This window comes from Melanotaenia boesemani, chromosome 3, assembly GCF_017639745.1.
Source record: "Melanotaenia boesemani isolate fMelBoe1 chromosome 3, fMelBoe1.pri, whole genome shotgun sequence".
In the NCBI taxonomy this organism is placed as follows: Eukaryota; Metazoa; Chordata; class Actinopteri; order Atheriniformes; family Melanotaeniidae; genus Melanotaenia; species Melanotaenia boesemani.
Genome location: NC_055684.1, coordinates 1759996 through 1775961, shown reverse-complemented (window position 1 = coordinate 1775961; position 15966 = coordinate 1759996). Strand labels below are relative to the sequence as shown.

The following is a 15966-nucleotide window of genomic DNA, read 5'->3' as shown; positions in this document are numbered from 1 at the left end:
TTTGGGTTTCGAACACACCACTCAACGGAATCAGCTGTTTTCTGATTGAAAAGGTTAAGTGTCTGCTGGATAAGTATCCTTATGTAGGAGCAGTGTTTCTTGATTTCAGGAAAGCATTTGACACCATCAACCATCAAGCCCTACTCAACAAACTCACATACTTTAACTTCTCTCATGGAGCTATTCAGTGGTTTGAGTCATATCTTTCAAATAGAACACAGTGTGTGACTGTTGATGGGGTCAAATCATCATTTCTCAGTTGTCCTGTAGGGATCAATCCTTGGGCCCTTACTATTTTCAATATGTATTAATGACCTCCCAGATGTATATCATGATCTCAACATTCAAATGTATGCAGATGATGCAGTTATTTACACACATGGTTCTACAATTGAAATTATTTCATCCAAACCTACCAGTGTTTTAAAAGGTATACAAGACTGGCTTAATGATAATTATCTTCTGCTTAACATAAATAAAACTTTATGCATGGCATTTACAAAAAGACCAGGGCAGTTGGACAGCCTAAATACATCTATAGGTGATGAGATAATTGAAAAAAAAATTGAAAGGATTACTACACACATGTGGAAGTGTACATGTATGAACATTTAGCATAACTTCTAGATCTCAATCATCTGATCATGTAGACTGTTGGATTTTTCTCTTCCAGAGACCAGGAATTAAATGTGGGTGGTTTTATAGATTCATGCCGGTCTCGAGGCTGGAATAAACCTGGAAAAAAGTAAATGTTTGAGTGTGTTATATGCAAAATAATTCTATTGAAATAATGATATAGAATAAAAATCTGAATGATTTAAAGAAAAGTTAAAAAATGTTTTTTAAATTATATAATATGGATCATATTTATAAAATGAATTTCACCAGTTCAATTTTTATAAATGAGAAATCTGTCTAATAAATAATGTATGAAAACATTTAAAAAATGTTTTAAGATGTGGTTTTAATGTAAAATATATAATAAAAAATTCTTATTCTTATTCTTATTCTTATTATGCGGGATATGCAGGGTTGTTGTCCAGCTGTGGCTCAGCTGGAAGTGAGGTTATTACTGCCGTAAGTTTGTCCCGTGGGAGTCAGGTCTGAAGCAGGAGCTTCTGAGGTTGTTTAATAAAGCTGCCGATTTTCTTTGGCTCACTGTCGGGTCTTCTGATATGTGGACCTTCAGGAGTTTACTGTCAGAAATGGATGTAATAGATGTTATCCATTTATATAGATGAAGATACACACCTGTATACTTGTACGCAGGTTTGGGCTGACAGCTGTCCACCTCAGCTGAAACACAGCCATGATGATCATTTTATAGTTTGCCAACAAATGCTGCAGCACAGAAATGATAGAAGCTTGTAGCTCCATGTTACATGTGTTTTTCTCATCCTGTTTGACCTGTCTGTGTCTCAGAGGAGCAGTTCATCACCGATGGGAACGTTGTGGAAGCCCTTGAAGCCACTGAGGAGGATCTGCTGGTAGTCCACACCAAACGCTACCTCAGCAGACTGAAGGTAGCTCTGGTCTTCTTCACCTCACCTTTACACATGTCCTCTTTATCTCTTTAACACACAGAAACCCTGACCAGATGAAGTATTTAAACTCTGTTTACTTTTGATAATATTCCTGTGATCTGACCAGTTTGTTCCTCTGAGACAGGAAGTAACACAAACACAGAAAACATCCATCCATCCATTTTCTTCCGCTTCTCCGGAGTCGGGTCGCTGGGGCCACATTCACCAGCTCATCCGGAGGGACCCCAAGGCGTTCCCAGGCCAGCCGAGAGATGTAGTCCGTCCAGCGTGTCCTGGGTCTTCCTCGGGTCCTCTTTCCGGTGGGACGTGCCCAGAACACCTCACCAGGGAGGCGTCCAGGAGGCATCCTAACCAGAAGCCCGAGCCACCTCATCTGGCTCCTCTCGATGTGGAGGAGCAGCGACTCTACTCTGAGCCCCTCCCGGATCACCGAGCTTCTCACCCTATCTCTAAGGGAGAGCCCGGCCACCCTGCGGAGAAAACTCATTTCGGCCGCTTGTATTCGCGATCTTGTTCTTTCAGTCACAACCCACAGCTCGTGACCATAGGTGAAGGTAGGAACGTAGATTGACCGGTAAATTGAGAGCTTTGCCTTTTGGCTCAGCTCCTTCTTCACCACAATAGACTGATGCAGAGTTCGCATCACTGCTGATGCTGCACCGATCCACCTGTCGATCTCCCGCTCCATCCTTCCCTGACTCGTGAAAAGGGCCCCGAGATATCTGAACTCCTCCACTTGGGTCAGGACCCTATTGCATACCCAGAGAGAACACTCCACCCTTTTCCGGCTGAGGACCATGGTCTCGGATTTAGAGGTGCTGACTCACATCCCAGCTGCTTCACACTCGGCTGCGAATCGCTCCAGTGAGAGCTGAAGATCACGGCCAGATGAAGCCAACATAACCACATCATCCGCAAAGAGCATAGACCCAGTCCTGAGGCCACTGAAACAGATCCCCTCAACACCTTGGCTGCGCCTAGAAATTCTGTCCATAAAAGTTATGAACAGAATCGGTGACAAAGGGCAGCCTTGGCGGAGTCCAACCTGCACTGGAAATGATTCTGATTTACTGCCGGCAATGCGGACCACACTCCGACACCGGTCGTACAGGGACCGAACAGCTAGTACAAGCGGGTCCGGCACTCCATACTCCCGGAGTACCCCCCACAAGAGTCCCCGGGGGACACGGTCGAATGCCTTCTCCAAGCCCACAAAGCATATGTAGATTGGTTCAGCAAAGTCCCATGCCCCTTCAAAGACCCTGAAGAGGGTGTAGAGCTGGTTCACTGTTCCACGACCGGGACGAAAACCAAACTGCTCCTCCTCAATCTGAGGTTCGACTATCCGACAGACTCTCCTCTCAAGCACCCCTGAATAGACCTTATCAGGGAGGCAGAGGAGTGTGATCCCCCTGTAGTTGGAGCACACTCTCCAGTCCCCCTTTTTGAAGAGGGGGACCACCACCCCAGTCTGCCAGTCCAGAGGAAATGTCCCCGATGTCCACGCGATGCTGCAGAGACGTGTCAGCCAAGACAGCCCTACAGCATCCAGAGCCTTAAGGAACTCTGGGCAGACCTCATCCACCCCAGGGGCCCTGCCACCGAGGAGCTTTTTAACCACCTCAGCGACCTCAGCCCCAGAGATAGGAAAGCCAGCACCAGCTACCCCAGACTCTGCTTCCTCATCGGAAGATGTGTTGGTGGGATTGAGAAGGTTTTCGAAGTATTCCCTCCACCGCCTCACCGCCCGAGTGGAGGTCAGCAGCCCCCATCCCCACTGTACACAGTGTTGACGGAGCACTGCTTTCCCGTCCTGAGCCGCCGGATGGTGGACCAGAATCTCCTCGAAGTCGTCCGTAAGTCATTCTCCATGGCCTCTCCAAACTCCTCCCATGCCCGAGTTTTGCCTTAGCGACTGCCAAAGCTGTGCTCCTCTTAGCCCGCCGATACCCATCAGCTGCATCTGGAGTCCCACAAGCCAAAAAGGCCCGATAGGACTCCTTCTTCAGCTTGACGGCATCCCTTACGCCCGGTGTCCACCAGAGAGTTCGGGGGTTACCGTCACGACAGGCACCAGCGACAATAGAGGCACGGAACACAGCCCATTCGGACTCAATGTGCACCGTCTCACCCGGGACATGGGTGAAGCTCTGCCGGAGATGGGAGTTGAAACTCTTTCTGACAGGGGACTCTGCCAGACGTTCCCAGCAGACCCTCACAACACGCTTGGGTCTGCCAGGTCTGACCGGCATCCTCCCCCACCATCTGAGCCAACTCACCACCAGGTGGTGACCAGTTGACAGCTCCGCCCCTCTCTTCACCCGAGTGTCCAGAACATGGGGCCGCAAGTCCGACGACACGACTACAAAGTCGGTCATTGAACTGTGGCCTAGAGTGTCCTGGTGCCAAGTGCACATGTGGAAATTCTTATGCCTGAATAAGGTGTTCGTTATGGACAATCCATGACGAGCACAGAAGTCCAGCAAGAAAACACCACTCGGATTCAGATCAGGGGGGCCGGTACTCCCAATCACGCCCCTCCAGGTCTCGCTGTCATTGCCCACTTGTGCATTGAAGTCTCCCAGCAGAACGAGGGAGTCCCCGGAAGGAGTGCTCTCCAACACCCCCTCCAAGTACTCCAAAAAGGGTGGGTACTCTGAACTGCTATTTGGTGCATAAGCACAAACAACAGCCAGGACCCGACCCCCCACCCGAAGGCGGAGGGAGGCTACCCTATCGTCCACCGGGGTAAACCCCAACGTACAGGCGCCAAGTCGGGGGGCAGTGAGCATGCCCACACCTGCTCAGCGCCTCTCACCGCGAGCAACTCCAGAATGGAAGAGGGTCCAGCCCCTCTCGAGGGCAGTGGTTCCAGAGCCCAAGCCGTGCGTCGAGGTGAGTCCAACTATATCTAGCCGGAACCGTTCAACCTCATGCACCAGCTCAGGCTCCTTCCCCGCCAGAGAGGTGACATTCCACATCCCTAGAGCTAGCTTTTGCAGCTGAGGATCAGACCGCCAGGGTCCCCGCCTCTGGCAGCCGCCGCCCAGCTCACAATGCACCCGACCCCTATGGCCCCTGCAGGTGGTGAGTCCACGGGAGGAGAGGCCCATGTCACCCTCTCGGGCTGAGCCCGACCGGGCCCCATGGGCAAAGGCCCTGCCACCAAGCGCTCGCCTCTTTGCCCCACCTCCAGGCCTGGCTCCAGAGGGGCGACCCCGGTGACCCACGTCCAGGCAAGGGAAACCTTGGTCCTTGCTTTCTCATCATCATAGGGGTGATTTGAGCCGTACTTCATCTGGTCCCTCCCCTAGACACCTGTTTGCCATGGGTGACCCTACCAGGGATATGAGCCCCCGACAACATAGCCGCTAGGATTGTCAGGACGCACTAACTCCTCCACCACGATAAGGTGGCGGCTCAGGTAGGAGACACAGAAAAAAAAAAAACACACCCTTAAAATGTTGCTGGCTGTTCCATAAAAGAATGAGTCTGTCATGTTGAATATCCCGACCAGCAGCGGCGTTTGTCCCTCTACAAATTTGCCCGGCTGCTGCACGACTCCGACAAAGAGAAAAAGCTGCTGCTTTCACAAGTAGAGGAGCTGAAGTTTCAACTCCAGCGTGCTAAAGCTCACACCAGCAACCAGACCAGAGACCTCGCTGCCAAGCTGGAAGAACAGCAAGCCAAAACAGAGCAGCTCCATCTGAAGATGGAAAGCCTGGACAAAGCTCTGCAGAGAGCCAGAGGAGACCGTGATGCACTTCAACAAAGACTAGACCAGATGCATGGCACGGTGGCTCCACAGAGGCTCCGCGGCAACGCAGCCAGGTTTGGTCAACAGCTGCACAAGATACAGAACGATGTGTCAGATATGAAGCAGGTCTTAGAGTTTCTGAGGGCAGAGAAAGAGCTAAAAGCTGCTTACGAGCTGGAGAAAGAGAAGAGTTCAGCTCTTCAACAAGAACTAGAGCAACTCCAGAGACACGTGAAGCAGGAGAGCAGATTCCACGCAGAGAGGCCGTCAACAGATCTGCAGCCCATCAGAGACCAGCTGCAGGACCAGCCACGCAGCGTCTCAGAGAGGAGGTCGCCCGAGCCGCCCGCTGAGAGTTCAGAGCCAGAAACCGACCCCGTTCCTGAGCTCCAGGAAGAAGTGGCTGCCCTTGAAGGAAGTCTTCCAGCAACAACCAGGAAGTCCTCAAAGTGGAAAACAATGAAAACCGTCCTGGGACTGAAGAAGAAAAGCAGGAATCCAGAGAAGGCCGATTCCAGCTGAGACAACATGATGTTAATAAAAAGCAGTGACATCTCTGATCTATGGGCTTTTTCTCTTGTTAGGTAATAACAGACCTTTCATACCGCTGTCACATCATCAGTCGCTAATGGAGTCACATTTATGCAGCAATGATAGACATGAAGGTCTGTGATGGACGGGTGACCAGTCCAGGATGCAGACCAGTAGCCTCTGGGACTGGATCCAGACCCTGGACTGGTGACCAGTCCAGGATGCAGACCAGTAGCAGACCAGTAGCCTCTGGGACTGGATCCAGACCCTGGACTGGTGACCAGTCCAGGATGTAGACCAGTAGCCTCAGGGACTGGATGCAGATCCTGGACTGGTGACCAGTTCAGGATGCAGACCTCTGGCACTGGATCCAGACCCTGAACTGGCAAGTTTATCTAGTAAAATTGATTTAATTAAAAACCTGCTGTAAGATGATTGGACGCTATAGATGCCGTGGTACAGGACTCTGCAGCCAAAGCTTGGAGAGTTGAGCTAACTTGCCTCGGTCGTACCGGTACCTTTAACATTTTTCAGGCCTTTTCGACTTATTTCTCCACAAATGTCTGTTTATTCTGTCTTCATTCCATCTGCACTGAGCTGAAGAACCACATCATAAGAAGACAGTTAAAGGCAGAGAAGATCCTCTCCTCTGATTGGCTCTGATCTGCCATTGTGGAGGTGGATCCTCTTTTCTGATTGGCTCTGACAAGTGAATGTCAGACATCTAGAAGGATAAAGAATGTCACAGACCATCGGGGAAACTAGAATCAGCTGGAAAACCTGGAATCTGGTGGAATGTGCTCCTATGTGGGTGTGGTCTGCGCTCTCAAAAGTTTCTCATGGTTCCTCAACCACATGAAGAAGAAAAGCTGGGTGAACTTTGACCTCTGCTGCCCCCCATCTGACCTGATGGAGATCAGGTCTCCTCCAGAAGTTCAGCTGAAGAAAAGAGACCAACAGAAACACTGAAGATGTCCAGAAATGAAGAAATGTACGCAGCTCTGGAGAAACTGAAGAAGCTGAGAATGAACTGGTTGATAAACCAGAACCACCTTCTAGTACCGGGTCGTCCTCTTCATCAGGTCCACCTTCTAGAACCGGGTCGTCCTCTTCATCAGGACCACCTTCTAGAACCGGGTCGTCCTCTTCATCAGGACTGCCTTATAGAACAGGGTCGTCCTCTTCATCAGGACTGCCTTATAGAACCGGGTCGTCCTCTTCATCAGGACTGCCTTCTAGAACCGGGTCGTCCTCTTCATCAGGTCCGCCTTCTAGTACTGGGTCGTCCTCTTCATCAGGTCCGCCTTCTAGTACTGGGTCGTCCTCTTCATCAGGTCCGCCTTCTAGTACTGGGTCGTCCTCTTCATCAGGTCCACCTTCTAGTACCGGGTCGGACCTTTTTAATCCTGGTGTGATAGATGAAGCAGGTGGTGAAACCTTCCTCAGAGGTTTTCTCCATATTAACATGACAGCATCACACAGTTGCTGCAGGTTTGTCGGCTGCATCCATGATGAGAATCTCCCGTTCCACCACATCCCAAAGCTGCTCTACTGGACTGAGATCTGGTGGCTGTGGAGGCCGTTGGAGTCCAGTGAACTCATCGTCATGTTCTAGAAAGCAGGTGGAGATGATCTGAGCTTTGTGACATGGTGCATTATCCTGCTGGAAGTAGCATCAGAAGATGCTCCACTGTGGTCATAAAGGGATGGACATGGTCAGCAACAATACTCAGGTAGGCTGTGCTGGTTAAACCAGGCCACGTTGGTACTAAGGGGGCCAAAGTGGACCAAGAAAATCTCCCCCCACCATGACACCAGCAGCAGCCTGAAGCGTTGATCCAAGTCAGGATGGATCCATGTTTTCATGATGTTTCCAGCAGATTCTGAGCCGAGCATCTGAATGTGGAGCTGAAATGGAGACTCATCAGACCAGCAACGTTTCTCCATCTTCTATTGTCCAGTGTTGGTGAATGTGTGTGAATTGTAGCCTCAGTTTCCTGTTCTTAGCTGGCAGGAGGCACCCGGTGTGTCTTCTGCTGCATCCTGGTCCAGACAACTGCTGCTCTGGATATTTTTTCTTCTTCAGACCATCTCTGGAAACCCTGGAGATGGTTGTGGGTGGAAATCTCCGTAAACACTCAGACCAGCAACCATGCCACGTTCAAAGTCTCTTAAATCCTCTTTCTTCCTCATTCTGATGCTCAGTTTGAGCCACGTCTACATGGCTACATGCTGCCTTGTGATTGGCTGGCTGGATATTTGTGACAAGTTTCAAGACAATATTAATTATCCAAATCCATATTTCTGAAGTTATTTGTTAGAAATGGACAGCTGATGGTGCTCTGGGTGGTGATGATGTGCTGCAGCTCTGTGGTGTGTCAGTTTCACTCTTTCACTCCTGTCTCCAGTCATTATGTCAGACATCATTTCTTTTATAAAACCAGACGACTGCTGCTCGGCGTGTCGTCTCTGCCTCAGTCTCTCTTTCATACTGATTTGAAACTAAATATTTTGGTGCACATCACCCAGCTGTGCTGTAGACCTAGATGAGCTACGTCCTAACTGTGTTTTATTTTCACCGTAGTGGTCTCTGGTGGTCGCAACAATCACAGAAATCCCACCTCTCCTGTTTCTACCCAACTTCCTGGTACAGCGGAAAGTGTTGAGGCCTTTACGGACCCAGACAGGAGGAACAATAATGGTACATATCCCACCAACTCTTATTTTTCTTCTTTATGATCATGTTTATAGTTAGTAATTACATTTTGTCCTCATTTGTCAAATCATCTGTTTATCAGTTTAACCCTTAAAAACCTCCATCAGATCTCCCCGAAGTCTCTTCTCCTCCACCAGGAGTGGTAGTGCAGCTCTGTGGGATAAACTGTGATGGATAGTTACCCTTTAGATCAAGGGTAGCCAACGTCGGTCCTCAAGGGCACCAATCCGGCAGGTTTTCCAGATTTCCGTGCTCCAACACACCTGACTTAAACTAACAAGTCATTGTGGAGATCCTTATAGGCTGTTGGATCTATTTAATTTGAGTCAGGTGTGCTGGAGCAGGGAAATCTGGAAAACCTGCGGGATTGGTGCCCTCGAGGACCGATGTTGGCTACCCCTACTTGAGATGATCTACAGACGTTTTCCAGACATTTCTATCCCATCCAGGAGGTTTACAATCCAGCCACTAAATGTAGTTTTATTCAGACTCTATCTGGTAAATCCACAATGATGGTGTTAGTGAGTGTTAATCTGACTGGAATTAAAAGCTCCAGCTGCTACACACTGGTTTATACTGGGATTAAAAGCTACTACAGACTGGTTTATACTGGGATTAAAAGCTGCTACACACTGGTTTATACTGGGATTAAAAGCTACTACAGACTGCTTTATACTGGGATTAAAAGCTGCTACACACTGGTTTATACTGGGATTAAAAGCTACTACAGACTGCTTTATACTGGGATTAAAAGCTGCTACACACTGGTTTATACTGGGATTAAAAGCTACTACAGACTGCTTTATACTGGGATTAAAAGCTGCTACACACTGGTTTATACTGGGATTAAAAGCTACTACAGACTGTTTTATACTGGGATTAAAAGCTGCTACAGACTGGTTTATACTGGGATTAAAAGCTACTACAGACTGGTTTATACTGGGATTAAAAGCTGCTACACACTGGTTTATACTGGGATTAAAAGCTGCTACAGACTGGTTTATACTGGGATTAAAAGCTGCTACACACTGGTTTATACTGGGATTAAAAGCTACTACAGACCGGTTTATACTGGGATTAAAAGCTGCTACAGACTGGTTTATACTGGGATTTAAAGCTGCTACAGACTGGTTTATACTGGGATTAAAAGCTGCTACACACTGGTTTATACTGGGATTAAAAGCTGCTACAGACTGGTTTATACTGGGATTAAAAGCTGCTACAGACTGGTTTATACTGGGATTAAAAGCTGCTACAAACTGGTTTATACTGGGATTAAAAGCTGCTACATACTGGTTTATACTGGGATTAAAAGCTGCTACACACTGGTTTATACTGGGATTAAAAACTGCTACAGACTGGTTTATACTGGGATTAAAAGCTGCTACACACTGGTTTATACTGGGATTAAAAGCTGCTACAGACTGGTTTATACTGGGATTAAAAGCTGCTACAGACTGGTTTATACTGGGATTAAAAGCTGCTACAGACTGGTTTGTACTGGGATTAAAAACTGCTACAGACTGGTTTATACTGGGATTAAAAGCTGCTACAGACTTGTTTATACTGGGATTAAAAGCTGCTACAGACTGGTTTATACTGGGATTAAAAGCTGCTACAGACCGGTTTATACTGGGATTAAAAGCTGCTACAGACCGGTTTATACTGGGATTAAAAGCTGCTACAGACCGGTTTATACTGGGATTTAAAGCTGCTACAGACCGGTTTATACTGGGATTTAAAGCTGTTACAGACCGGTTTATACTGGGATTAAAAGCTGCTACAGACCGGTTTATACTGGGATTAAAAGCTGCTACAGACCGGTTTATACTGGGATTAAAAGCTGCTACAGACCGGTTTATACTGGGATTAAAAGCTGCTACAGACCGGTTTATACTGGGATTAAAAGCTGCTACAGACCGGTTTATACTGGGATTAAAAGCTGCTACAGACCGGTTTATACTGGGATTAAAAGCTGCTACAGACCGGTTTATACTGGGATTAAAAGCTGCTACAGACCGGTTTATACTGGGATTAAAAGCTGCTACAGACCGGTTTATACTGGGATTAAAAGCTGCTACAGACTGGTTTATACTGGGATTAAAAGCTGCTACAGACCGGTTTGTACTGGGATTAAAAGCTTGGTGGTGGACCAGAATGAGCTATAATTGTGTTGTGACTGTTTAAAGCTGGTTGGTGTCCAGGGTAACGCAGCATACTGGAAGAAACAGCCCGCTGGCTGCAGGCCTGAATGCTCATCAGATCATGTCTCTGGTCTTGAGGTAATTGGTAGGGAAGTCAGACGTGTGTGTCCTGCTGGACGTGAGTCTGTTGATGGAGTTGTGCAGATGAAATTAGAGGGTTGTAGTAACACATCCTTGTTTCCATCAGACAGACTGGAATGTTGGAGTCATTGGCAACAGTGTGAGCATACATGCTAATGAGCATTATTACTCATCCTCCAGAGGGCCATATTGGCATTTACACACAGTTTCTGCTACTCGTATTTTTTCCCATCAGCTCTATGACACACTCGTCTCCTGGTGAAGTTGCCTTTTTCATCTAAGAGGGAAAACTTGACCCGCTTTAAACAGGAGCATCTGCAGCCGAGTAATGTTTCCTCTCATGGTACCGTCCGTCAGTCACGGAGGACAGAGTCGTAATTTGATGCTGGTGTGAATAAAATGTTTTAAATCAACTTTCTGTGGTTTAGAAGAGGATCAGCAGAGCAACTGGCCCCACATACAGCCCTCCTCGTACATCAGGATGTACATCAGGATGGGACACATGCTCCTTTGTCTGGATTTGCTTGTCAGTGATGCTTCATTAGACCTGGAAATTGGAAATATACTAATTATACTGTCATAGTGGGGATTAACACTGGGAAACCTGGTGTTTTTCCGTACTAACTTGTTCTCCTGTCTGGTGTCGTGCCGATACCCTGTAGAACTGAATATTGTAGAATGAGGAAGTAATTTTAATCCCTATTGAGATTCAATGGCCAATTCAATGGCCAACCACGAACCTGCTGGAAAAACAATGCACATTCGTAAGCTAACACAGCTTGCTAGGGACTTGATTGCCGATCGTCAAGAGCAAATGCAAATGTGAAGACACAAAAGCCAACACCTGAAGCCAGAACAAGGATCACAACTCGCCTCCAAAGCTTCCTCTGCTTTCTTTCCCTCCAGATGCTTCGCACCATTCAAGCCTGCACAATTCAGCATGCAAGAGACACAGAGACTGTGGATTGGTTCATGGCTGTTCCAGAATTGATGGCATTCATAGCAATTATCATCTGGCGAGGGGTGAAGAAGGTTCCATCCTTGTCTGACAACTGGTCCAAGATGTATGGAAACAAAGAGATCATGGCAACAATGGCTAGAGACCGCTTCCAAAAAATCATGCAACACCTTCGCTTTGATTGCAAGGACACCCGGCATGAGCGAGTGCAGACAGACAGGTTTGCAGCAATTTCAGAACTATGGGAATTAGGGATGGGAAGATTAACCGATATGAATCGATACGCGGTCGTGCGCGTGCACGATACGAGTGCATCGGTAGAGCAGCAGAGGATGAATGAAACTTTTGAAGCAAATCTAGATGCATCGGTTTTTGCGAGATGCATCGGTTTTTCTGAGATACGGCTTATTCTTTTAATACAGAATGTGTTTATTTATTAACAAGTGTTGTCAACCTGTTTTTTTAGCGCATAATTTAAACGACCTACATAAAGTAGGCCTAAGCAACGGACTTGCGGATGTTTACACTACAACTCATGGGGGCTGTGCGGATGAAGCCAGTGATGCGCCCACAGGTAGTTGTCAGGAAGCGCGAATTAGCAAAACAAACATGTCGGACGCCAAGATCATTTATCCTCCACTTAGTTTCAAGTCCAAAGTTTGGGAACACTATAGATTTTACAAGAAAGAAGGACGACTTGACAAGACAGCTGCAATTTGTAAAATGTGCCGCGCATCTGTAAAATACACGGGCAGTACGACTAATCTGATATCTCACTTGAAGCGGCGCCACGGTGTTGTTGTAGAAGCGTCTGCCAGTGTCCCTGCATCCCCTTCCTCCAGCTCGGATCCCCCTGTAGCTACGAGCTCCAGAAGCGGTGAGAAAAGTATTGCACTCATACATTGTTTTTCTTGGAAATACTTAAATATGTGCCATGTGTTTTAAAATGGCCTAAGTAGTATGTGCCATGTGTTTTAAAATGGCCTAAGTAGTATGTGCCATGTGTTTTAAAATGGCCTAAGTAGTATGTGCCATGTGTTTTAAAATGGCCTAAGTATGTGCCATGTGTTTTAAAATGGCCTAAGTAGTATGTGCCATGTGTTTTAAAATGGCCTAAGTAGTATGTGCCATGTGTTTTAAAATGGCCTAAGTATGTGCCATGTGTTTTAAAATGGCCTTATTGTAAACCAACACTCAAGCTCTGAGAGAAAAAACAGTTTGTAAAAATGTCTTGGCTTTACTTGGTTAATAAAAAATCAAACTAATTCATTGGCACTGCATCCTCTTTCACATTACTACATGAAATTGATCTATTTAAATAGTACTGAATTATTGCATCATATCGTGATATGGGTGTAAATCGTATCATACCGCATCGCAAAATGCCACACATGTATCGTTAATATATCGCATCGGATACTTAGTATCGAGATGCGTATTGGATCGGCATTATACCTTAGATGCCCAACCCTAATGGGAATCATTTCGGAAGAACTGTGTCAAATTCTACAGACCTGGTCGGCACATCACCATTGACGAACAGCTGTACCCATCAAAAACACGTTGCCCTTTTCTGCAGTACATTGCCACAAAACCAGATAAGTTTGGAATAAAATTTTGGGTGGCGTGCGACCTGAAATCCAAGTATATCTGCAATGTTTATCCCTATGTTGGCAAAGACCCCAGTCGTCCCAAAGAAGAGAGACTGTCTGAGAGTGTGGTTATGAAGTTGATTGAACCATTTCTGGATCAGGGCAGAACCGTCACAACGGACAATTTCTTCACGTCAATTTCACTTTCCAAAAAGTTGCTCAGCCGGAAAACCACCATCATTGGGACAGTCAATAAAATTCGCAGAGAAATTCCTCCTTCTGCGAAAGTGAAAAACTGCAGTGAGTTCAGCACTCAGGTGTTTACAACAACTAACGCCACATTGACTGTTTACGCAGCCAGCCGGAAGAAGACGGTCTATGTCATGAGCAGCATGCATGGGCTCATTCAGACTGAGGACACACACAAAAAAAAACCAACCACCATCACCCAGTACAACAAAACAAAATGTGGGGTGGATTCCATGGACCAGATGGTGCGGGAATACTCCGTACGAGCTGGAACAAGAAGATGGCCAGTGGCTGTGTTCTATAACATGGTGGACATGGCAGCCCTGAACGCCTATGTGCTTTATCAAGCCTGCACAGGAAGAAAGGAAAGGCGGCCAGATTTTTTGATGCAGCTTGCCAGTGAGTTGGCCGCGTCTCACGTGACAGCGAAGCAGATTGAAAGGGACAACGGTCTTCGCAAACAGGCTGCTGAACCAGAGGAACCTGCCAAAAGGAAAAAGTGCCAAGTCAGGAACCAGTGCAGAAAGAACCTTGCTGCAAAAAGATGTGTTGAATGTAGCAAGTTCACATGTGGAATGTGCAAAAAAGAAGAGCCATGGCGCTGCAAGGTCTGCGCAGACTAAGGACAGTTTATTGTGTTGTGTTGTGTGAATTTTTGGATTTTCTGTTTTGTTTAAACTTTTCAATAAACCATTTGAAATAAGCAGTTTCTAGTTTGTGTTTTCATTCTCTTACTAAATTGAACTTTTATGTAGTCCAATCTAAGCAATGCAAAATATTTACGAAAAAACCAGGAAGATTCAAGCTCTCAAGAGGAAGATTGGAGTCAGAAGCAATGAAGTTAGTTTGAGTTGCTATAAAAACTTGCTGCTTTTGTCTTCACATTTGCATTTGCTCTGACGATCGGCCATCAACGCCCAATAAAGCAGTGCAACATTGTTAGCATACTGGTTAGCATAATGGTCGGCACAGGTTCAAAACTGGTCCGACTGGTTCTGGAGAGGGGTATCAAAGTGATACCTCTTTAGTAGTTAGGGTTATAAGGTATCCAATTGTTACCTTTTAGGTTTTCCAGTGTTAATTAGTTGATTAAGGCTTTGTTATTGCTTGGCTCTGGAACAAGGAGTGGTCTGTAAAATAAAGCAAATTTTACAAACATGAAGAACCAAAAAGTTGCAGGTGATGCAGATCATCCATCTACCACTATGTCCTTCCCTTCCTCCTCCATCCCCTTCCCTTTCTCCTTCATCGCCTTCCCTTCCTCCTCCATCTTCTTCCCTTCCTCCTCCATCTTCTTCCCTTCCTCCTTCATCCCCTTCCCTTTCTCCTTCATCTCCTTTCCTTCCTCCTCCATCTTCTTCCCTTCCTCCTTCATCCCCTTCCCTTTCTCCTTCATCTCCTTTCCTTCCTCCTCCATCTTCTTCCCTTCCTCCTCCATCCCCTTCCCTTTCTCCTTCATCGCCTTCCCTTCCTCCTCCAGCTTCTTCCCTTCCTCCTCCATCTTCTTCCCTTCCTCCTCCATCTTCTTCCCTTCCTCCTTCATCCCCTTCCCTTTCTCCTTCATCTCCTTTCCTTCCTCCTCCATCTTCTTCCCTTCCTCCTCCATCTTCTTCACTTCCTCCTTCATCCCCTTCCCTTTCTCCTTCATCTCCTTTCCTTCCTCCTCCATCTTCTTCCCTTCCTCCTTCATCCCCTTCCCTTCCTCCTCCATCTTCTTCCCTTCCTCCTCCATCTTCTTCCCTTCCTCCTTCATCCCCTTCCCTTTCTCCTTCATCTCCTTTCCTTCCTCCTCCATCTTCTTCCCTTCCTCCTCCATCCCCTTCCCTTTCTCCTTCATCGCCTTCCCTTCCTCCTCCAGCTTCTTCCCTTTCTCCTTCATCGCCTTCCCTTCCTCCTCCATCTTCTTCCCTTCCTCCTTCATCCTCTTCCCTTCCTCCTCCATCCCCTTCCCTTCCTCCTTCATCCCCTTCCCTTTCTCCTTCATCTCCTTTCCTTCCTCCTTCCTCCTCCATCCCCTTCCCTTCCTCCTCCAGCTTCTTCCCTTTCTCCTTCATCGCCTTCCCTTCCTCCTCCATCTTCTTCCCTTCCTCCTTCATCCTCTTCCCTTCCTCCTCCATCCCCTTCCCTTCCTCCTTCATCCCCTTCCCTTTCTCCTTCATCTCCTTTCCTTCCTCCTCCATCTTCTTCCCTTCCTCCTCCATCTTCTTTCCTTCCTCCTCCATCTTCTTCCCTTCCTCCTCCATCTTCTTCCCTTCCTCCTCCATCCCCTTCCCTTCCTCCTTCATCCCCTTCCCTTCCTCCTTCATCCCCTTCCCTTTCTCCTTCATCTTCTTC

General features: G+C 47.1%; 1 protein-coding gene across 1 annotated transcript in view; it reads left to right on the top strand.

The window, feature by feature from the left end:
- LOC121636366 (histone deacetylase 11-like) overlaps positions 1–15966 on the top strand; it is a 70793-nt gene that overhangs the window by 14166 nt on the left and 40661 nt on the right. Inside the window, exons 4-5 of the mRNA XM_041979828.1 lie at positions 1423–1523; positions 8417–8533. Coding sequence (XP_041835762.1) covers positions 1423–1523; positions 8417–8533 — 218 coding nt within the window. The remainder of the gene's footprint in view (positions 1–1422; positions 1524–8416; positions 8534–15966) is intronic.